Here is a 23,377-nt window from a genome sequence, read left to right on the forward strand (position 1 = left end):
GCCTGTAATCCTAGCACTTGGAAAGTAGAAGCAGAACGGGAGAATGGTCAAAGTCATCCCCAGCGAGTGGGTGAAGAACCACCCTGGGCAACATGAAACACCATTTCAAAATAAATATATTAAAAAATGTTTATAACAGCTGTGTTTGTAATAGTCCTAAACTGAAGCAACACAAATGTTCAGCAACATGTCTGTGTTTCAGCAAACGGCAGTCCAGAAGATGGACTACGGTGCACCATCAAAAGCAGTGAGCTGTTGCCGTGTCAGCAAATGCAATGGGTTTGCACCCTGATGCATGCAAAGCCAAAGCATGAAGAAGCAGAGAGAGTTTTGCTACCTACAGTAGACAAGAACAGCACTGAGTTATTTCCAAAACAACACCCTTCTCAAACAAAGGAAGCCCATGCATACTTATGTAATGGTTGGCCCATGGCTGAGCATGCTTGGTTGAAAGTCTTAATTTAAGAAAGACAGTAGACACATTTTTTGATTTCTTAGCTCAAGGATATGGATCATATATTTAAACGTTAAAATGGTGGACAAAAGGGGCCTCTGAGCATGCTCAGTTTTCAAGTTCTGGCTGGAAATAAAGGAAAGGACATTTTGAAGTTACAGTAACATAGGAGTTTGCCACCAAAGACTCCTGCTGCATCTTGCAACTAACATGTAACAACATGAATGACTCTTGACTTATGCTGACCCATATCCAAAAGTGTATATGGCATATATAATAGTTATCTTTGTCAACTTGACATAGCCTAGAGTCACCGGGAGAGAGTCTTGATGGGGGATTGTCTGCAATGAGTTGGTCTGTGGGCATTTCTAGGGGCGGGACTTGTCATAATTGATGTGGGAAGACCCAGCCCACTCTGGGTGGCACCATTCCCTTGGCAGGGCTTTCTGAACTATGTGGAGAAATCAAACTGAACACATCTAGTCTCTCTCTGCTGCGCACGTGACCGGCTCACTCCAGTTCCTGCTGCCGTGACTACCCCACATGATGGACTGTAACCTGGAATTGGGGGCTAAAATAATCTCTTTCTTCCCTAAATCGCTTCTCGTGGGGTATTTTATCACAGCAACATAAATGAAACTAGAGCCCTGTTTAATTTCATTTATATAGATGTTCCGTTTATTCCAAAAGATGCCAAAATAAATTATAGTGACAGAAAACAGGTAAATGGGTGCCTGGGATAGGGTGGAGCTGTGAGGAGGGTTGGGAGGTAGGGATCACCAAGGGTTGTGATTATTCCTTTTGCCTCTGGGGTAAGGTATATGCTAGCTTTATTGCAGCTATAATTTCATTTGGGTATGCATATCAAACCTTTCAAACTGTTTACTTCAAATGCCAATGATTTTGTGTTCAATATGCTGTTCAAATAAAAATAATATACATAAAAGAAAAATAGTCTAAAATTACTTAAAATTTATTCAGAGACCAGAGTTTCCAGATTTAAAAGCTTTAAAGCAGTTAGTAAAGAGCACACTTGAGCTTTTAGGGTAGAAATATTGTTTCATAACTGAAATTGGATATATATGAGGATGATAATTCAATAGCCGTTAGTCTAATATACCCTGACAGGTGTTCTGAGGATGGTAAAATATACTTCAGCCCGGGCTTAACTCCCCTTCTTCCCTTTTTCCCCTCATCACTTAGCAGTGAAGGTGGGTAGGAGGGTAAGGATGGCATAATTAAAATGGCACAATTATACAGCTCATAAAGAAACAGAATGGCTCCATCCTCCATGTAAAGTGGCATTTTGTAGACTTTGAGACTTGCAGAAGGAGGCTTCGTTTTACAGATTAGGAATCTCAGGTACAAAATGAAATTGAATTGTTCTCTCGGGCTTCATCGATCGGGTAGAAGGACTTTGCAAAACATCCAGGGGCCCGGCAGTTAGAAGCACTTGCTGCTCTCACAGAGAACCCCTGGTTCTGTTTCCAGCACCCACGCTGGACAGCCCAGCTGTCTGTAACTCAGTTCAAGGGGATCTGACACTCTCTCTTCTGACCTCCATAGGTAGTAGGTAGGCACATGGTACACACATATACATGAGTGTTACTTGGACATACAAATATAAATAATAAATATTTCTTAAATCCAGGAGCTGGAGACATGACTCAGTGGGTACAGGGTTTGCCCTGCACTATGAGGACCTGAGTTCGGATGTCCTCTACTCACGAAAAGCCAGACATGGGAATATGCAACCCCAGTACTCCTATGGCAACACGGGAGGTAGAGGCAGGAGAATCCCAGGACACTCCTTGGCCAGCTGACCCAGTGTACACAGTAGTGCACAAAAGAGACCCCACTTCAAACAAGGTGGAGATGAAGACCAACACCCGAAATTGTCCACACCAGTACCACAGCATGGGTGAACCCCGCCCCCTACATACACATACACACACACACACACACACACACACACACACACACACACACACACACACACGTTTTAAAAAGCCCATCCGGGACTTGCGCTGTGATTCAGTGACAGAATGCTTGTCTTGCAGGTCTGAGATGTGAGACCCTCATCTCAATCCCTACCTTCTCAAGGGAAAATAGCCGCTTGCTGTACACGTATAAGAACGAAGATGTGGGGCACAATATTAGTGCCATGCCGCAACCAGGACAGGCCGCAGACCTGCGAACTTCCTTCCGACACTGCAGGCCCCACAGCACGGCGCTCTGCTCAGTCCTACTGTTCTGTTGTCTAGTCTTAAGACCACCCTGGGTATGGGGCAAAAAGAACTAAGACAGTATCATCATCTTCATGCATTAAAAAAGAAAATGAAACAACGCAAAACAACTCGCCAGGGGGCGCTGTGAAGCCATCTGGATCCTACTTTTAGAATATTGGGTGTGGTGGGGGGGGGGCGGCTGACAAGGTGGCTCAGAGGTAAGGACACTTGCTGCCAAGACTACTAACCTGAGCTGGATCTCTAGAGCCCAAAAGGAGAAAAACAATTCCTACACGCTGTCCTCTGAGCTCCACACATGATGTGGCAAGCGCACGCCCCCTCTCCCTCCCCAAAACAAAAACACACAAGAAAAACTTTAAAAGGATAACATTGGCTTGGGACAGGTCGGGTGTTTTCAAATTAACTACATCAGAACAGCTACATTCAAACAAATCATTGAAAGTCAACTGTGGCAGCACACACTTGTAGGATCAGTACGCAGAAGGAGGAGAGGCAGGAGTTGCCACAGATTTGAGGCTAGCCTGGGCTACACAGCAAGACTCTTGTGAATGCAGGGCAAGCATTCTACATTACCCTGCATCTCCAGTTCTCTTTTTAACTCTCCCTCCGGTTCCTCGATCTTCTGTGTGTGTGTGGTGTGTGTGTGTGTGTGTGTGTGTGTGTGTGTGTGTGTTACTGTATACATGGGTATGAGTTTGTATGTGTTCAGGTCCAGGTGAACATGTGTGCACACAGAGGTTGTAGGTTGATGTCCGGTGTCTTCCTCCATCAGTCTGTGCTGGCTTAGTTTCATGTCAACTTGATACAAGCTAGAGCGGCGGTTCTCAACCTGTGGGTCACAACCATCGGAAAACACCTATTTCCAACGGCCTTAGGCACCGAGGCGCTGCTCGGTCGCAGCGTTACAGCTATGAAGCAGCCGTGAAAATACGTTTATGGTTGGGGGTTCCTCAGTATGTGTCTTCCAATGGTCATGACCCACAGGTTGAGAACTGCTGAGCTCGAGTTATCTGAAAGGAGAGACCCTCAGTTGAGAAAAATGCTTCTATAAGGTCTGGCTGTAGGGCATTTTCTAAATCAGTGACTGATGGGGGAGGGCCCAGCCCATGGTGGGTGGAGCCATCCCAGGGCTGGTGGTCCTGGGTTCTATAAGAAAGCAGGCTGAGCAAGCCATGGGGAGCAAGCCAGTAAGCAGCACTCCTCCACAGTCTGTGCATCAGCTCCTGCCTCCAGGTTCCTGCTCTGTGTGAGTTCCTGCCCTGACTTCCTTTAATGATGAACAGAGATATGGAAGTGTAAGCCGAATAAAGCCTTTCCTCCCCAAGTTGCTTTGGTCATGGTGTTTCATCTCAGTCATAGTGACCCCCAACTAAGACACTCGCATCTTATTTTTTGTGACTTGGCATCTCAGTGAACCTGGATCCTCCCTTTCTGCCCAGTGTCTGGGTTACAGGTGCACACCGCCATGCCTGGCTCTTAACTTGGATGCTGGGGTTCCAAACGCAGATCCTTATGTTTGCACTGCAGGTACTTTCGGCCTGGTCTTATGCAGCCCAGAGTGGTCTTCAACTCACAGCAATCCTCCTGCCTCAGCCCTCTTTCATTTTTTTTTAAATTTCGACTCTAGGTCTCACTACATTGCCAAAGTGGCGTTGCAGTCATCTGTAGCTCAAGCAGGGCTTGAACTTGAGACCCTCCAGTCTCAAACCTAGAAGTAGCTGGGATTAGCCTTGCTAAAATTCGTTTCAATTCAAGTAGGGTGGAGAATGGACCTGGGGTTGGGGATAAATGTATAAGAAAAAAAACCTGCTCTACCTAAGCACATCCCTCTGGGTACTTAACTCTCTGACTCTAGACATGAAAGGAAGTTTGGTAATCGCAGGAGAGAAATCCCAACGAATGCCTATGGTGTCCAGAAGCTTTAGTGATTAGAATAATGTATCGCTCCATTCCCAAAAGCTAACCAAATGCTGCCGATTTCCTCCCCGCATAAACTTCTTTTGGAATGAATCAAAATACCATGAGAACAATGGTAAGACTTATTTTGCTAGAGGAGGTTTGGTTTTAAAAAGCAAATTTTTGATTGGGTTGACCAATTTCGCTGGTTTGAAATTCTTCCTTTGCGGTGCTACCGCTCACGTCCACGAGATGGCAGTGCTGTGCCCCGCGGCCCCTCCTGCAGGGCAGTGTTTCCAGAATACAGGTATCATCCTGAGTGAGGTAACCCAGACTCAGAAGGACAAACATGGTATGTACTCACTCATGAGCGGATACGAGATGTAAAGCAAAGGATAACCAGACTGCAACCCACAGCTCCAGAGAAGCTAGATAACAAGGAGGACTCTAAGAGGGACGCATGGATCACCCAGCAAAGGAGAAATAGATGAGATCTACATGAGCAAACTGGGGGTGAGGTGGGGTAATGGAGGGCAGGGGATGGGGGATGAGAACATAAGGGAATGGGAGGTTCGAGCTGGAGCAGGGACAGAGTGAGAGAGCAAGGAGAGAGATACCATGACAAATGAAGACATCGTGGGAGTAGGGAGAAACAGAGTGCTAGGGAAGTTCCCAGGAATCCACAAGGATGACCCCAGCTTAGACTACTGGCAATAGTTGAGAGGGTGCCTGAACTGGCCTCCTTGGGTAATCACATTAATGAATTTGCTAACTGTCATCATAGGGCCTTCATCCAGTAACTGATGGAAGCAGATGCAGAGATCCACAGCCAGGTGCCAGGCTGAGCTCCAGGAGTCCAACCAATGAGAGAGAAGAGGGATTCTATGAGCAAGGGACATCGAGACCATGACTGGAAAAAGTACAGAGACAACTAGACAAACTAGTGGGAACACATGAACTGTGGAGCCCCCATGGTACTGGACTAGGCCCTCTGGATAAGCGAGACAGTTGTTTAGCTTGAACTGTTTAGGGGACCCCCAGGCAGTGGGATCGGGCCCCATCCCTGGTGCATGAGCCGGCTTTTTGGAGCCCAGTGCCAATGGTGGGACACTTTGTACAGCCTTGGTTCAGGGGGAGGGGCCTGGACCTGCCTAACTGAATGGACCAGGCTCTGCTGACTCCCCATGGGAGACCTTGCCTTGTTAGAGGAGGGAATGGAGGGTGGGTTGGGGGGGAAGGTTGGGGGTGGGAAGAGGGTGGAGAAGGGCAGAACTGATTCTCCCTCCACCTCTCAGGGCTAGCAGCAGAAAGCTGGGCACTTTAAGGAGTCAGGCATTTTTATCTTTATTTTAAACAGCCAAATGCAGACTTCTGTCACCACAAGGAGCAATCTGCTGCTAGGAGCTGCCCAAATTCCAAGCACCTGCTTTCCCTAGTCTAGAGACAGATGGCGCCTCATAAAAATAAAAGCCAGGGAAAATGCACAGAGAAGACGGATTCCTTTAAGAACTCGTTCTGGGGTCCTTGTTCCTAAAATCCAGCGCTACAAACACACATATTTCCTGTTGATACTTTAGCTGGGAATTTGGGAACTGATGCAAAACGTTAAAAAAAAGTTCCCATAGCCTGGTTTATAGACACATGTTTACATATTCCCACAGGAGAGAAAGCCGACCTAGGAATTAAAAATGAGAGCGTATTTGGGGACTCCTACAAATACCTCAGAGCAGCTGTGGTTCCTAACCTTGAACACAGTTGACTATGGCAAGTCCTTTCCAGTTCTTTCATATAACTCTCAAGCACGCCTCAATGGCATAACCTCATTTACATGTGTAGGACTGGCACAGATGAGCGGGACCATCATAAATTGGCCTCCTATGATATGAGTCTCCACAGTAATTATGCAGCCTAGTGTTTCTCAATTCCTAGGAACCCCTGTAGGGCTTATTAAAACACGGCTTTGTTGGCCTGGCTCCCAGATACTCTGCTTTTAGTAAGTCTAGGATTGGACCTGGGAATTGGCATTTCTTACAAGTTCCCAGATGAGGACGAGGCTGGTAGCCTGAAGACCACTGGTGTAGAGCATCCCTTTGACACATTGATGCCAATAATGATTTTTGGGGCCTGTGTCAGCTCCTAGGGAAATACTCACTTTGTACTGGGCACAATGGAAAGATGTCCTTTGTTTATATTAGATGCTGTCATCAGATACAGCCTGCTCCATAAGCACCTGCTTAATCCGATGTGGCGAGACAGCTTTAGCCTTTGAGTGTGCAGGAAGAGTCATCGTCTGGTCTGCTTGGTTTAGTTAGCTGATGTGCAGCCTCACCGGCCACCAGAAGTGGCCGATACATACACAACGTAGCACAATTTCTATAAAGATGTCTGCTGAAATCCAACTCATAATCACCTTATGACTTTTGTTACCTTTCTTTGGTTTTTCAAGACAGAGTTTCTCTGTGTCGTCTTGGCTTTCCTGTTGCTCACTCTGTAGACCAGGCTGGCCTCAAACTCATGGAGATTGTCTGCCCCTGTCTCCTAAGTGCTAGGATTAAAAGTGTTCGCCACCACCACCCAGTGATTTTTTATTACCTTTCATCTTGGGTTTTAGTCTTAACCCTTAAAGAAGCTGGATTCTGCTATCTTAAATCTCTAGCCCAAGGGTTCTCAACCTTCCTAATGCTTCGACCCTTTAATACAGCTCCTCATGCTGTGGTGACCTCCCCCACCATCAAATTATTTCATTGCTACTTCATAACTGTAATTTCACTGCTGTTATGAGTCGTAATGTAACTATCTGATAGGCAGGACATCTGATATGTGACCCCCCCAAAGGGGTCATGACCCACAGGTTGGGAACCACCGCTCTGAGGCACACTCCCATAGATTGAGCTCATCAAATTATGACAGATAGTTGATATGGATAAATTAAGCAGTGTTTAGTATTTATGTTCAACTGGTTTCTTCTATACCCACACTTGGTTAAATTTTAAAGCATGTCTCCAGTGCAAAACACTGCCTTCCTCTTAACACTTGTTTCATACACACTTGAGAACGTAAACATACCTTATTCAGCTTGACAAAATATTCCAGTCCAGCTTCCAAGGGGTTTGTATCACAGTTCATCTGAAAGGGAAACACATTTCGGATCTCGGATGAGCATGTTAATTTGGTTCACATCAGAACTGTGTTGCCTTTAAAAGGTTTAGCACTTCACCAAGATCTGCCTGCCTCTGCCTCCAGAGTCGGGGATTAAAGGAGTGTGCCACTCCCCCACCCCCAGCAAGTCTTAGTACATCTTGGGTAGGGGTGAGGGGTAGACAAGTTCCCCATTACCACAAAGAGAACAGTAAAATGGAAAAACAAACCTATTGCCTTCATTCAGCAAATACTGGCAAACGCTGGCTTCACCCTGGACTGATGTATAAAACTGATTCAAACAGTAACATCACTTTCTTATATTATTCTTTCTAGCAAGGGCACTTCATGGTTTTTGAGTAAGATTCTCAAAAAGACTAATTATGGACTAAGTCTCCAGAACAGTATTTTTAATTCAAAATTCAAATGAAGTCTTCAGCAAATGCTGTCATTTAAATATAGCAAGCACAGAAACAGAGTTGGGATTTGCTGCCACTGCTCCTTTATTTTAAAGATATTAATTAATTAATTTTTATTGTGTGCACATGTATGTGTCCACGTCTGTGTGTGGCTAGGTGCAGGTGTCCTTGGAGAACCAAGGCATCGGATTCCCAGTCCCAGAACTGGAATAACAGGGGGCTGTGGGCTGTTTGAGCAGGATGCTGGGACCTGACCTTGAGCCCTCTGCAAGAGCAGTACTGTTACTGCTCTCAACCACCCAGCCGTCTCTCTGGCCTCTTTTATCTTGATAAATATTTGAAGGCTAGCACATGCTGTTCCACAAACAAGAATCTCGTGTGTATTATGCAATAATTTTACATAATTATGCTTCTTAAAGTTCTTAAGTGACTTTGCTTATCCTGCAATTAGCCATGAATGGGAGTAAAGAGGAAAATGTTGATGGCGGGACACTGGCTTCTGTGGAGTTCAGGAAAGAACAGGGGAGGTAAGGCTGGACCTCAAGAGTGGTTGAATCGTGAGAGGATACATCGATTCAGGGGAAAGCCAATACTTAGTACTAAACCTGAATAAAGTTACGAGGTTTTGTCTCTGTTTTGTTCTTAAGTTATTTTTTTCCTCCTCAAAATTTTATTAAAAGATTCGAATTTATATGATGAGAACTAAGGAAAGATGAAAGTGCTTGAGATAAGCTCTGTGGAAACCGTTAAACGTATAGAAACGGGAACAGACAAGTGCCACGCCGTATTCAGTTACTGTGGTTAAGAACTTTCTAGACGTCAGCCTGTTTTGTCCTCTTTATGGCAATGGGAACTGCTTGCTCTAACCTCCCACAGAGTCAACACAGGACTTACATAAACCAGATAAACATAAGGCTACTTTACACCACGAAAAATTGTTCTCGTATTTCTTAAATCAGTTTGAGTTACCAGTTTGAAATTGTTTTTCAGTCTGCTCAAACTTGGAGAATGTTTTTTTGTTGTTGTTGTTTTCAGGAAAAACAGAGCAGCTTCATCGTTGTTTCAACACTAGAGGGCGCTCTGGCACTGTTGGGAAACAGGGCCCTAAGATGGAGCGCAGCGGGAGGAAGCAGGGAAAAAACTCCCACCAGAATACAGCAATGCTTAACTCTCAGGGGGCTGCCTCTCTGCACTCTTTTGGGGAGATCATGGAGACAAAACTGTCCTGTTTTTCCGAGGGTGCTAGCCTCACCCAAGTCCAGGCTGTAGACTATGCTCTGAAGCAGGCAAGAACTAATTTCCTCCAAGCTCGCTTCTATGCTAAGGCCCAAGACTCCTTACCTGAGCTAGAAATTAATTGTATGGTGTGTTTGTTCGGCTCATAATAAGCCATCTCTGTGTCTATGTTAATTCTGTAGGATAAATGCTCTATTTTATAGAAAGACAGAATTTCCAAGAGATAAGCCACAGAATAAGCATGTGAACGTGCAGGCTGTAGAGGATAGACTTAAACCCGAGAGTCTCCACTCCGAGGCCCATCTTTTCCATGGCCCCTAAAACCTCAGTGTCTTCCAAGGAAATAGTTCTCTGAAAAAGTTAGGAGTTTGGTTTTCTCACAAGGAAATAAAAATAGGTGAATAGGACCTGAATCGGGAATCTGGATCATGTGGTTGGATGTAAAATAAGAGTCGTGGTAACAGTACATTCATGGACAGCTGGGAAGATTGATAGTTAAATGCCAGACTCGTGGGACAAAGGCTTCTAGGTGTGCCTGTAGTGTGCCTTGATTACAACAATTGATGTAGGAAGACCCATCGCGACTGTGGACACTGCATTCCCCGGACAGGGATCCTGGATGAGTTAGAATGCACAAAGCCAGCCCAGCAGCTGAACGCAGGCATGCAGCCATTTCCAATTATGGACATGATATGACCAGATCTCTCAACCTCCTGCGACTGTGACGTCCCCACTATGAAGGACTGGAACTGGAGCTGAGAGCTGAATTCAGCCCCTTCTCCCTGAAGGTGCTTTGGTCGGGGCATTTTACCACAGCCACAGGGAAAAACAAAACCTAAGGCAGAAGCTCAGTAGAATCAATGGGTATAAAAATGTTGCATAAATGGTAAGCATTATCCAAAGAGAAACCCTTGGTTACTGCTATTACTGGTGGGGGATAGAACAACACAAACAGGACCACTGTGCCCGCCCCTCAGGAAAAAGAACATTCCTTCACCCAAGGATGTTTTATGAGAAAAAAATAAGACACAACGTAACAGAGGAGAAGGCAGGGATTTGAGGGGCGATAGTCGAATCCTCAGAGGATGTCAGAAAATGTCTGGGGTTCACCACCAAGCCGGGGGGGGGGGGACGGTATTTAGGCAGAATAAACATTATCCCAGAACCCAGTCAATGTTCAGTGGTAAATAGGGGTGCGTCCTCTTTCCCTCACCAAAGTCATCTAAGAGTGTATGATTTCTCTTACGGCCAGAATTGATAGTGATACTGTCAAAACTTGCCCTCCATCAAAAATTGGAAACAACCAGCATAAGGTTTTAATGAGGACGATAGTATCCAAACCTCTGATCCCCAGGCTCGGAAAGCTTTCTCCAGTCTTAAGGCATTCAGGGCATATGTTCCAAAATTGTCGATCCTCTCCTCCTGGCCTGCGTTCATGATGAGTTCATATAGCGCTGCGGAGTCTTCTCGTCTGTGGTACAGCTCCCACCCCAGCTCACCTGAAAAGCACGGGCAGAGCCCACACAGGAGTGAGAGCAGTCCTTGCAGGGTGAGCACTCACGTACATTAGCTAACACACTCAGGAGGAGCCCCACTCACACAATGCAGTCCTTGCCAGTTTTTAGCAGAACAGCTCACAAGGAGCTGGCCATCTCATCTCCCAGGTCATTTGCGTGTAGTCCTGGCTCCCTCAGAGGGTGGATGCTGGATGATTCATCATCTCCAGAGACAGACAGACTCTAGTCAGGACTTATCTCCCACCGTGGACCTTGGCTCCATCCCAAGCCTCGACTGTTTCAGGACAATGATAGGAGGTAAACAGCTGGCATGTATTTTCAAGGGGTTCAGCTGGATATGGGGAGGACATCTATGATGCCTACACTCAGAAAGTTGAGGAAGGATTGTGACTGCAGGGCTAACCTGGGCTACTGAAACGCTGTCTAAAAACAAAACAAAATAAAAGCCTTAAAGAGCCAGTTCAGACAGTAATGGACTTACCATGTACTTAAGCATGAAGGCGTGAGTTTGATCCTGAGAATGCACATTTTTAAAAAGCACGGGGTGGGGTGGGGGTACTCAATGGCTCAGTGAGTAAAGGTGACTGCTGCCAAGCCTGATGACCTGTGTTTGATCCCTGAGATCCACCACACACTGGAAAGAAAGAACTGGCTCTTGCCAGTCACCCCGTGTGCTGGGGAAGTAGGCACTCTCTCTGGCCAGCCAACAAGGTACCATCCAGGGTTGATCTCTGGCCCTCACATGCACACATGTGGACCCCCACAAACATGCACACACATATGCTCACATACACAAAAACATATGATAATGAGCTCAAGGTTTAGGCACTCTGGTTTCCAACCCAAGAACCACAAGCCTTTAAACATATAGAGAATGTGAAATTATTCGCATTTCTTTCTCATGGATAGCCAGCTATAGCCTTTAACTCTTTTGCTTCTCATCCCTCCACCCCCCGACATGATCCTTTCATTCACCACTAGAGCTAGGTGCTAGAAAACCAAAGAAAAGAAAAGCTACAATCCAAAGACTCCTTATTTTTTTATCCCAGTCTCCCTTTTTGCCAAGGTCGGGAAAAGTTAGAATGGAAAGCCAGGGATTTGTGATGTTAACAGTGAGCACATTCCTTGTACCCCATCATCACGGTTGATAATGATGGACTTCACCATGACACCACCAGAGCAGGAGCAACATGGAGCGAGGTGAATGCCTGGGCACACAGCGCCCCTTCAGTAAGGGGACACAGGAGTGACAGGAACTAGAGGTAAGCCTGAGTGTCACTGGGTAATGATACATACTCCGTGCAAAGCTGGGCGAAGGTCCCCCAGAGAACACACAACAGTGGTGGTGGGGGGGAGGATTGCCAGGGACCATGCTCTAGTGCAATGGTTCTCAACCTGTGGGCCTCGACCCCTTTGGGGGGTCAAACAACCCTTTCACAGGGGTTGCCTAGGACCATCAGAAAACACAGACATTTGCATTATGATTCATAACAGTATCAAAATTAGTTATGAAGCAGTAACAAAAATAATTGTATGGTTGGGGGTCACCACAACATGAGGAACTGTACCAAAGGGTCACAGCATTAGGAAGGTTGAGAACTACAACCCTAGTGGAAAGCTTGGCATGGGCACATCAGGCTGGAAGCCTGTGAGTGTTCCCATACAGTCTACTGACTGGGGTGTTCTAGTTACTCCAATGGCCATCCTTTGCTCCTTTGTCTGCTCTTCCAAAGAGAAGCAACTAGAAATGGGTGGAAACGCTACAGGAGTAGGAACGGCCAGACAGACTTCTTTCCTTAGAGTTGGGCAGAAGAAATCTTCCTTCAAAATCAGAGAAAGTCGGGGAGGGGAGTGTGCATGAGTGGTCATGGGTAAGTTTGAGTGTGTGTGTGAGTGAGCACATGAGTGTGAGAGTGTAGAAAGGTGAGCATGAGTGTGTGGGAAGGCGAGTAGAAGTGTGTGTTCAGGTAAGTGTGTGCATTGAAAGGTGTGACTGTGTGGGGGGGTAATGTGTGAGCATGTGAGTATGTGTGAGCATGCATTGTGAGGGTATAACTGTGTGTGGGGGTATGTGTGAGTGTGTGAGTGTGTGTGTATGAGCATTCATTGTGAGGGTATGATTGTGTGTGTGGGTATGTGTGAGTGTGTGAGTGTGTGTGTGTGTGTGTGAGAGAGAGAGAGAGAGAGAGCATGCATTGTGAGGGTATGACTGTGTGTGCGGGTGTGAGTGTGTGAGTGTGTGTGTGTGTGTGTGTGTGTGTGTGTGAGAGAGAGAGAGAGAGAGAGAGAGAGAGAGAGAGAGAGAGAGAGAGAGAGCATGCATTGTGAGGGTATGACTGTGTGTGTGGGTATGTGTGTGTGTGTGTGTGTGTGTGTGTGTGTGTATGAGCACGCATTGTGAGGGTACAACTGTGTGAGTGTGCATGTGTGACTGTGTGTGTCCCATTTCTGGTAGCCTTTCCTTACTATGGGTTGTTTTCCAGTCCTTACCAGTATAAGAGATCCTTATAGCAGTGACAGGAATGTCAGACATCTTTAAAGTCTTGGTTTGGAGAAACTTGAAAACACCATCGCTGAGGTCTTCTGAGGTCAGCTTCTGAAGGACCCGCCTGGCATACGGCCCTGCCACTCCCAGGACCCCGAGATCATCAGTTATGTTTCGAATTTCAACATTATACCCTCCTCTGACAGCTGCTTCTTCAATCCATCTGCATCGGGGTCATAAGCACTGTGTAAGCGTCGCTTGGATAATGCAGGCTTCGAACGTGTTATGTCTCTGAAGACTTGCTTCAAGTTAGGAATGATCAGAAAGTCCCTAGAGGGTCATGGCATGCAGCCACATCACTTTGAAAGCTGGCAAAACCGAGTCCCCGAGAGGTAAAGAGATTCTCTTTAAATTGCCCACTTAAGACTCGGGAGGGAATTTTCCAGGTAACAAGAATTGTCCGGTTTAAACGAGCTTTGCCACAGTTATAAATAGTGATGGTTCCGCTGCATTTAAACTAATGGTTCCCTCTCCAAAAATTAATTTAAACCTGAATTTGCTTCAATACCTGTATACAAGATGCACACTTGTGCTGCTAGCCATTAATAATGTGCCTGCCACCAGACACATAATTGCTCTGACAATCACCAAGAAAAGAGAAAAACTCTGCTCTCAATTTCTAGGCCTTGATGAGGTTTTGGAAGGCAGCTCTCTGGCCTGTCTGTAATTTATTGAGCCATCCCTGGAGCCCTGGGAGTCTATCACAGTGTTCGTCTAGACGAGGAGAGGCTTTAGTGGCTAAGGTGACCTCCACACCCCTTACACTTGCTCATCAGATTTCCATAATTCTACAACTAAGGCAAGACTGAGTCAGACCCTGATTTAATAATAACGTCCCGTGTACTTGCGGAATACTAAACTGAGGATGGAAACTTCACAGCGGCCTGGAAGTCCCGGCAAAGGCAGGTCAGCAATTTTTAAGTAGTGAGCAGTGTGCACAGGTTTCACAGAGGGAGACAATAACTAAGGGAGTAGGCTGGCTGAAGTGAACCCAATGGGGTACCTTAATCAGTCATGCAGACTTGAGCGGTGACTTTCCCACACCTGTTTCCTCATCTGAAAATGTGGATAATGCAAACTTTGCAAAATCTTTTCATTTGGCACATGCATGTGTATTCACACATGTTGTATGTGTATGCACATGCGTGTGTATGTGTGTGTAGAGGACCAAAATTTCACATTGAGTATCATCCTTGATGGTATTCCACCTTATAGTTTGAGGCAGGGTCTCTCACTTGAACCCAAAGCTTGTCTACTCAGATAGTGTAGCTAGCCAGTTTGCTCTGGAGATGTGCCATCTCTGCTTCCTAAGTGCTGGGGTTACCTGCAAGCCATGGTGCCTGTCTGCCATTATATGGTTGCTGGGGAGTCTAAACTCCAGCTCTCGTGTTTGTGAAGGATGCAGCTACCTACAGAACCGTCTCCCCAGCCCCTGCAAAATCTAAGAGAATTCAATGAGGTCATGTCTGAAAGGAGTTCTGGCTCACTGATGATGTTTAATAAATAAGAGTCAATATTATCAGAACCAGTATCCCCGCTGGATAGGTGACCTTGTGGAGTGGGCAGGGGCTTTTGCTTCAACTATTCCTATAAAACACATGAGGTTTAGTCACGTTGGTGAGGTTTAAGAATTAAAGTCAGGGGCTGGAGAGATGGCTCAGTGACTAAGAGAGTCGAGGCTCATGCAGAGAACTAGAATATGGTTCTCAGCACCCACGTATAATTCACAGGCACCTGTAAATCCAGCTCCAGGGGATCTGATGCCTTATTCTGACCTCTTCAACACCTGCATGCACATGCACACATACACACTCACACACACTCACTCACATGTACATTCACTAAACACACACACACACACACACACACACACACTCAAATACACACATACTTTAAGAAAGAACTAAAGTTGTTCTTTATGTACTGTGTGATGATTATCTTTGTTTTATTTATGTGTGGGTGTATTTTGCCTACATGTATGTGCCTGGAAATCCCAGAGGCCAGAAAAGGACATCAAATCCCCTGGAACTGGAGTTAAAATGGTTATGAGCTGCCACGCTGGTGCTGGGAATCAAACCCTGGTCCTCTGGAAGAGATACCAGTGCTGCTAATGGCTAACCCCCCCCCCCAGTCACCATGATGAGTATCTCTAATTGTCAACTTGATGCAACCTAGAGTCATCTGGGAAAAGAGTCTCAATGGAGAATGGTGGTCTATGGACATGTCTGTGGGGCATTGTCTTAAGTTAAATGATGTAGGAAGACTCATTCCATTGTGGTAACACTCTTCCCCAGGCAGGGGGTCCTAAATTGTATGAGAGTAGAAAATGGAGCTAAGTACAACCAAGTGATTGCTGTGGGATAATGCTCTTGTGCACTGAAAAGAATTGTCACTCGAATTGGTTTAATAAAATGCTGATTGGCCAGTAGACAGGCAGGAAGTATAGGTGGGGCGACCAGATGAGGAGAATTCTGGGAAGAGGAAGGGCAGAGTCAGGAGTCACCAGCCAGACGCAGCGGAAGCAAGATGAGAATGCCAGACTGAGAAAAGGTACCAAGTCACGTGGCTAAACATAAATAAGAATTATGGGTTAATTTAAGTGTGAGAAAGAGGAGAGAGAGGTGGCTCAGCAGTTAAGAGCACTGACTGATGCTCCAGAGGACCTGGGTTCAATTCCCAGGCCGTCAGGTGTCCATTCATGCCAGGATAAAATAAAAAAAATAAATATAGGAAGGAAGAATTTAAGTGTAAGAGCTAGTAATAAGCCTGAGCTACTGGCCAAGCTTTTATAAGTAATATTAAGCCTCTAAGTCAATTATTTGGGAAGCGGCTGCCAGGTATTTGGGAGGTGCTGGCTGGACAGAAACTTCTGCCTACAAGTGACTGTGCATGCATTCTCTTGATCGCACACGGAATATGAGTAGCTGCTTGAAGTCCCACCTGCCTTGACTTCCCCACAATGATGGACTATAGCCTGAAGTTGCAAACTGAACTCAGTGTCTTCCTTCTCTGAATTGCTTTTTGTCAAGGTATTTTATCGCAGCAAGAGAAATGAAACCAGAATGTGCTGGCACAAGAGAAACTCTTTTAAGATTGAGCCAGGGTGTCACTGGTTCAAAATGATTTTACTGGATGCATATTTACCTAAGATCGTGAAGCTCCGATCCAGAGCCGGTAATCAACAGGAACTCCCCCGGAGACTGGTGCGAAACAGTCAGCTCAGCATACACTCGACCTTTGGGTGTCAACATGTGACTTATGTTTGTAAACCCCACCTGCTCAAAAGAATTTAAAATCATTTTAGGATGAATTAAACATCTTAACATACATGTAAAGTGTGTGGACCATGAAAAACCCTCACCTCTTATCATTTATATCACGTATATGAACCAAACCAGAGATTAATTTAAATTTTCCATTTAAACAATCATACAAAATTATTTGTCCTAAAAAGAATTGTACTTCAGAGCTGGGAAGATGGTACTGGGGTAAGGGCAGTTTTGGCCAAAGCTGACACCCTAAATTCAACCCCTGGAACCCACAGGGTGAAAAGACACTTGCAAGTTGTCCTCTGACCTCTACACGCATGACACACATAGATAAATTAATGTAATAATTAAAAAACACCACATCCACTTAACTGCAGTCAACTTTTAGGATCTCATTGGTGCAGTAAATGAAATCATTAGTTCCCTAGGCGACAGAAATTGCAGTTGAGAATTAGCTTGCACACTCTCGGTCAGTTGAAATGTTCTAGCATCCAACTCAGAGTACGTGGAATCAAAGGAGGATGGGTCTGAGGTGTTCTTTTTTGAAAGGACCAGGTCAGAATCCTGGACCTTGTCTATTTACCTTTGGAATGACATTTGCAAAGAGATGGTCCAGAAGTCGGATGGAATCTTGGCCTTTGATGTTGAACTTGCCAAATGGAGACAGGTCAATTACACCAACTCTTTGCATAACCTGTTTGTACTCAGAACCTACTGGCTCAAACCAGTTTGTGCGGCGGAAACTTGGCCTGAAACATGATATTTACTATTCAAGACAATTGTCATCCAAAGAATATTTCAATCATTCCCCCTCAATCTAGAAAAGCCTGCTGGGCTGGAAGAGGGGCAACCTCAATCTGTTCTGTAAATCGTATACACATGTTGGAATCTGACCTTTTATAGTTTACTTATCTATCCATTTCACCCATTTTATAGTGAATGAGTGTTAATTAGCGAGGAAAAATAGGACAGAACTCTTGGGTATGCTGGTCTGAAGGGCAGTGTATAAAGCAACAGTCCAGGGGTTTTGAACCCTGGTTGCATATTAGAATCATCTAGGGAGCATTTTTCTTTTCTTTTCTTTTTCTTTCTTTCTTTCTTTCTTTTTTTTTGGGGGGGGGTGCTCTTTTATTTATTTATTTATTTATTTATTTATTAAGAGATTTTTCTATTCGCTTTACATATCAACAGCAATTTTCAAATACCAGTTGTTAAGGCTCATTAAATCTGAATGCAGTGTGTGTGTATACACACATGTATGTATGGATGTTCTGCATGTGTCTGTACACATGTGCATGTATATATATATATATATATATATATATATGTGTGTGTGTGTGTGTGTGTGTGTGTGTGTGTGTGTGTGTGTGTCTGTGTGTGCATGTGTGTGCACACTCACACATGACTATATAGCCAGCCCTTCTCCAGAACTGTGAATACAAGTCACTTTCACTTGTTAAAAAGGGGTTGGGCACCATGGTGGGCTGCAAGGAGTGCCTACGTCTGAAACAAGCAATGGGCTAGCCTAGCACTTTCACTTTTCAGGGAAAAGGCACAGAGTGGCTTCTGGGTCTTTTGAAGCAGCTGATGACAGAGTTGGGTCTAGAACAAAGGTCTCCTGACTCATTTCAAAAGGTCCTTTCCACTTAAGCAAATGGCTTCTAAAGTGCTGTTTTTAGCTTCAAAGCAGGGAGCTAAGTCTGCAGGATTTTCCAGTAGCTTAACTATTAAAATCTAAAAACAAATTAAGCCAGATCTAAACCTCACAAAAGGAAAAACAAAGCTAGTATTTATCCGAGTCACTCCTGGAAAACCAAGCAGGTACTGGGGCCCCGAACATGCTGGGTCAGCTGCTTCTAGAGTGAAACCCTCGTTCATTCACAGCTGCCCCACTTCTGTAGTTTACACCACTGATCTGAATTTAAAGTAGACGCCAAAACCTGTGTTCCCTGTGCATGCATGCTCATGTGTGGGTGCATGTGCACATATGTGCATGCTGAGGCCACAGGGCAATCTCAGGTGCCATACCCCAAGAGCCATCTACCTTCTCTTATTACCAAGACAGGATCTCTCACTGGCCTGGAGTTAGCCAATAGGCTAGGCTGACTGGTCAGCAAGATTCAGGGATCCACCCATCTCCACCTCCTTAGCACTGGGATTACAAGCATGCACCCCTACACCTGACTTTTATTCACGTGTGCTGGGGATCAGACTCAAGCCCTCATATTCTGTACAGCAAGTGCTTCATCATCTGGACTATCATTCTAGCCCCAAAGCCTGTTTAAAACTGCAAAATGTGCACTTGACAGTAACTGGAAATCATCTTCTAGACTTGCTATTCACTTTTCCTTAGTTCACAGGTTCTCATGAGAAAATAATCACCATCAACCCCAGGTCCAGCAATGACACACAGCACTTCCCAGGAACTCAGAGGCCCATTTAGGTGGCATGCCTGATGTTTTAGTTCAACCCAAAATGCGGGTGCTCTTGGCTGTTTCGTGACCCAGAGCTGTGGCTCCTTTCCATGTAGTATTTGAACCTAAGGCACAACAAACCTTCTGTAGTCAATCAAAGCCATGTCAGGACTTGGATGGGGACAAGGAAAGGACCTCTGAGGTTCTGGTAATTGCCGGTAGAAAAGGCTTCACAGAGACTGGCCCATGTCCCCTGGGCTGACCTAGTGAATACCTCCACCACAAGCAGATACATGATACCCGAGTAGACTCACTGCTTCTCTGAAAGTGATGCACAGTTATGATCGGAGGAGAATCCGTGGCCTGCTGTCCTTCTCTGCCCTTGCGGTGGAAGCCCTTGATCAGAACCACAGGCAGGCGAAGACACTCACTTACCTGTACTGAGTGTCCTGGCCGGGTTTATAGAACCAGTGTGGCTGTTCCCAGCCTGCATGGAAGCCCATGGAACACTTGGACGCCAGGGTCTTGTAAAGCCCACTGACCCTCTGGGTTGGCCTCCCGGCAAACCGTTCTTCTTTAGGATAACCGACTGAGGAGGGAACAGCAGTGTTCTAGTAGCTTATCACCGAAATGACACAATATACTGAGAGGATTTTAAAATGGAAACAATAGAACTTACAATCTAAGAGCATATATACATGTACATATACATACATACATATATATATATATATATATCAATGACGTACCCAATACAATAACTCTATACAGCCACATACATCCCTTGCTATGGCTTAAGTGCTGTTTACAGTTCCTCACCACCCCCGGGGGACAGAGCAGAGCGTCTAAACAGAGGTCTGTCGAGATGTCAGCAAGTTGGTACGTCACCAATGTTGTTGAAGCCGTACGATTCTCTGGCTTTGGCCTCCGTATACTGTGCCGTGGTCCATTTGCCATAGCGGTTGGGGTCCAGTTCTATCAGGTCGAAAGGGGGTTCTCCATGTAGGATCCAGTCACTGAGGTACTTCCCTACCCCACCAGCATGGATTATGCCGTAGCTTTTGGATACAGAGATTGGTGCCATGTTACAAATGTGGTGTATTCAAATGGTAAGACATGTTCAAATATCTTACAGGGCATCAAAGTTGGAGTCACCTGTGCCCGTTAAAACACACAAGGAGTACAATCTTTATGCTGTACATTTTTTTCATCAAAACCAGATCACCGCACGTTCTGGCATGCAAATGAAAGGTGCCTAACTGACTGCTGCCTTGTTTTCACAGTTCCACCAGGCGGGATACCAGACCCACAGATAGCCTGTGGCCACTGCCTAGTAAATACGCTGGCTTTAGGGAGGATGTATGTGGTGGGCACTCACCTTCTTGAGCTGGGATTTCCCTGCCTGATAGAAACTGGGAGGTGCCCCTCCATCTCTTCCCGACTCAGTGTAGTGATGATTCTCTTGGATGATGGTGGCCTCTGTGCAAGGAACCTTTAACTTAGAGGCACTCAGCCAGAGGCAGGCACCCAGTGGGGACTTGTGGGCGAGGGCAGAAAGGAATATGACCTCTGTAATTTGCAACTAATAGGTCCCTTGGAGGAGAAGGTCTGCTTGTCCCCTGTTTCCACAAGAAGATGCGTTGGGGTCTCATGTAAACCAGGCTGGCCTCAGACTGACTTCCTAGCTGAGGGTGACGAACTTCTGATCTTCCTCCCCCTCCCTAGCTCTGGTATCACAGGGATATAGCACTATGCCTGGCTTATAGGGCACTGGGGATCAAACCCGGGGCTTTTTTTTGTTTGTTTGTTTGTTTTTGTTTTTTTTTTTTTTTTTTCGAGACAGGGTTTCTCTGTGTAGCTTTGCGCCTTTCCTGGGACTCACTTTGTAGCCCAGGCTGGCCTCGAACTCACAGAGATCCGCCTGGCTCTGCCTCCCGAGTGCTGGGATTAAAGGCGTGCGCCACCACTGCCCGGCAAAACCCGGGGCTTTTTGCATATCAAGTTGGCATTCTATCAACTGAGCTACATTCCCCAGCCCCCAAGGATGCTTTAAACAACACGTATGATTGCATGTGATATCAGAATCACAGTTTCCAGTAGGCTTTATGCAGGTCTACCTGCCCGTTCTTATCCATCAAAGCCTTTCAACATAGATCTATCTGTGGTGCCATGAAAAGGAGCTTTTGAGGAACTGAATGGGGTGAGATTCTTGGAGAGAGAATCGAGGGAAATTGGTACTAAGTTGTGAGAACCCCATTCAATCCCTGGGTTTGATCTCCATTACCACATATTTTAAAAATCCTAACAAAAGAACTCCAGCATCCCCCAAACTATAGTGACTTAACAACCAGCACTTTACTTCTAAGAAGTGTGAGAGGAATTTGGCAGATGGCAAAAGGCTTTCTCCACCACTGCACTCCTTTAGAAAATGGATGTCCCTTGCCTGTTACCAAGTTAGTTCCCAAGGAGAACGCAAAGGCATCACTTGGTGCTTGCATCATGAGGCCTGGCGCAGAGCTGCAGTCATTAAAGATGATTTGAACAAACAGCCAATAGAATAAAGAAGAAAACTAGAGTATTAGAAACTGTGATTTGGCAGCAAAGTGAGTCTGACATCAATAGTCAGCATATTAATGGGACAAATACTAGAAATGAAACACGGGCAAGGAGTGGAATCTTAAATAGGAAGCAGCCCAGGGAGTTATACAGAGGGAAATCACGTTAGACAAACAGGAATTATGGTGAAAATACATAAGACATGTTATCCATTTGATAGTTTGAATATGTCACCTTCTGTTATGAAAACATTCTTGTCCAATTGGGACAAATTGACCCATTGGAAGGCAATGGCATAAAAAGAGACATAAAGAATGGAGGTGATAGGAAATACATGAAGACAGTTTCAGAAGATGATTGTCCTCTGTGTGCTAACCTTTATCGTCTAAGTGCTAATCCCATTATATGACTAGTTCCTGCCATCATTCCTTGGTCATCAAAAGGAGACAACCCCACCCTCATCTTACCCACCCCCACCCCCACTGCATCCCCATGCTCCATCACCTCTTCATTTTCCATCCTGGGGCCTGATATTTTGAAACTGGATTTAACTAAAAGTAAGTGATTCTACAAGAGATGTCAGACCTCAGGGTGCTACTCACCCAAAGCCTATGGCCACCCAGTAGTTTCTGACCCCCTGATGGGGCCCCACCATAGGCAGGATGTCGGGAGAGTAGGTGATGGGGCCGTTGACGATGTTGATGATGTCCGCCTTTTTCAAAACAGGAACCATTTCCATGGCAGCTTCCAGGTGGTCTGTGATCCGGTCCAGGTCAGACTCAAAAAGTTCCTTCCCAAAGCCTAGAGAGACAGACCTCTGTGGTCAGAATGTCCCCGGGTGCAAGCAAGTCTCAAAGCGATGCACTCTCTGAACCGGGTGCCAGTAAGGAAGACATTCCTTTGTCTCTATAAAGACGCTAAACTTGGGGCCAGTGACATGGTTCAGGGTAAAGGCACCTGCCACCAAGCCTAACAATCTGAGCTCATTCCCTAGGCAAGAACTGAGCCCTGGAAGTCATCCTTTGACACCCCCTCCCCCCTCCCCACCCCACCCCCACATACACCGTGGCATTTAAATGTCCACATACACATCTCAATCAATCAAGGTAAAAGACATTAATCCTAACCCTGGCACTCCCTATCCCCACACCAGTACCCATAACATTCCTGGGAACAGTAATGCTATTTCTTTCTAAAACAAAAGTCACCTTTTTAGTAAATAGAAATGGAAGTTTATGTTCGGGTTTTTTTTTTTCCCCAATCAATTTAACCCAATCATTATTTTAAAAAGAAAAATAATTTGGTTTGTCGGGAGTTTGTTTGTTTGTTTGTTTTGTTTTTTAAATCTTTCAATTAATGTAAAAGGGAGAGCAAATGGAGCGTATACAGTTATTCCAGGACCCTGGAGAATGAGGACCACTGCTCCAGGATCCAGGATGGTGGACTTAAGAACCCTTTGAACTCCCCCTTCCCCAGGTAGCCTCCTTCCTGAAGCTTGCTCCCATGTGCATCCACACAGGCCACTGTTCTGTGCACAGAGGTGAGTTTTGCGCAACAACTATCTTCCTCTTGTCCTAGAAGTCGCTGTGACTCAAGGCACAGCCACAGATAAACTTCATGACGTTTGTCCACATAATTTCCACCCGGGTTTTTAGCCCTTCTTGAGGTCTGCAGGACAGGGCAG

General features: G+C 45.5%; 1 protein-coding gene across 3 annotated transcripts in view; it reads right to left on the minus strand.

Annotated features, from left to right (window-relative positions):
- Positions 1 to 23,377, minus strand: part of Dmgdh (dimethylglycine dehydrogenase) — a 76,935-nt gene that overhangs the window by 26,049 nt on the left and 27,509 nt on the right. For 2 of the 3 annotated variants that reach the window (XM_052743559.1, XM_052743558.1), the window contains exons 7-15: positions 22,296 to 22,494; positions 20,026 to 20,195; positions 19,573 to 19,726; positions 17,307 to 17,472; positions 16,599 to 16,729; positions 13,400 to 13,617; positions 10,734 to 10,891; positions 7,666 to 7,725; positions 2,549 to 2,731 (exon numbers count right to left, since the gene is read on the minus strand). In XM_052743559.1, the coding sequence (XP_052599519.1) occupies positions 2,549 to 2,731; positions 7,666 to 7,725; positions 10,734 to 10,891; positions 13,400 to 13,617; positions 16,599 to 16,729; positions 17,307 to 17,472; positions 19,573 to 19,726; positions 20,026 to 20,195; positions 22,296 to 22,494 (1,439 nt within the window). The remainder of the gene's footprint in view (positions 1 to 2,548; positions 2,732 to 7,665; positions 7,726 to 10,733; positions 10,892 to 13,399; positions 13,618 to 16,598; positions 16,730 to 17,306; positions 17,473 to 19,572; positions 19,727 to 20,025; positions 20,196 to 22,295; positions 22,495 to 23,377) is intronic. The other variant, XM_052743560.1, reaches the window with a different exon arrangement.

Source organism: Peromyscus californicus, unplaced genomic scaffold (genome assembly GCF_007827085.1).
Source record: "Peromyscus californicus insignis strain IS unplaced genomic scaffold, ASM782708v3 Scaffold_18__1_contigs__length_77618521, whole genome shotgun sequence".
NCBI lineage: Eukaryota > Metazoa > Chordata > Mammalia > Rodentia > Cricetidae > Peromyscus > Peromyscus californicus.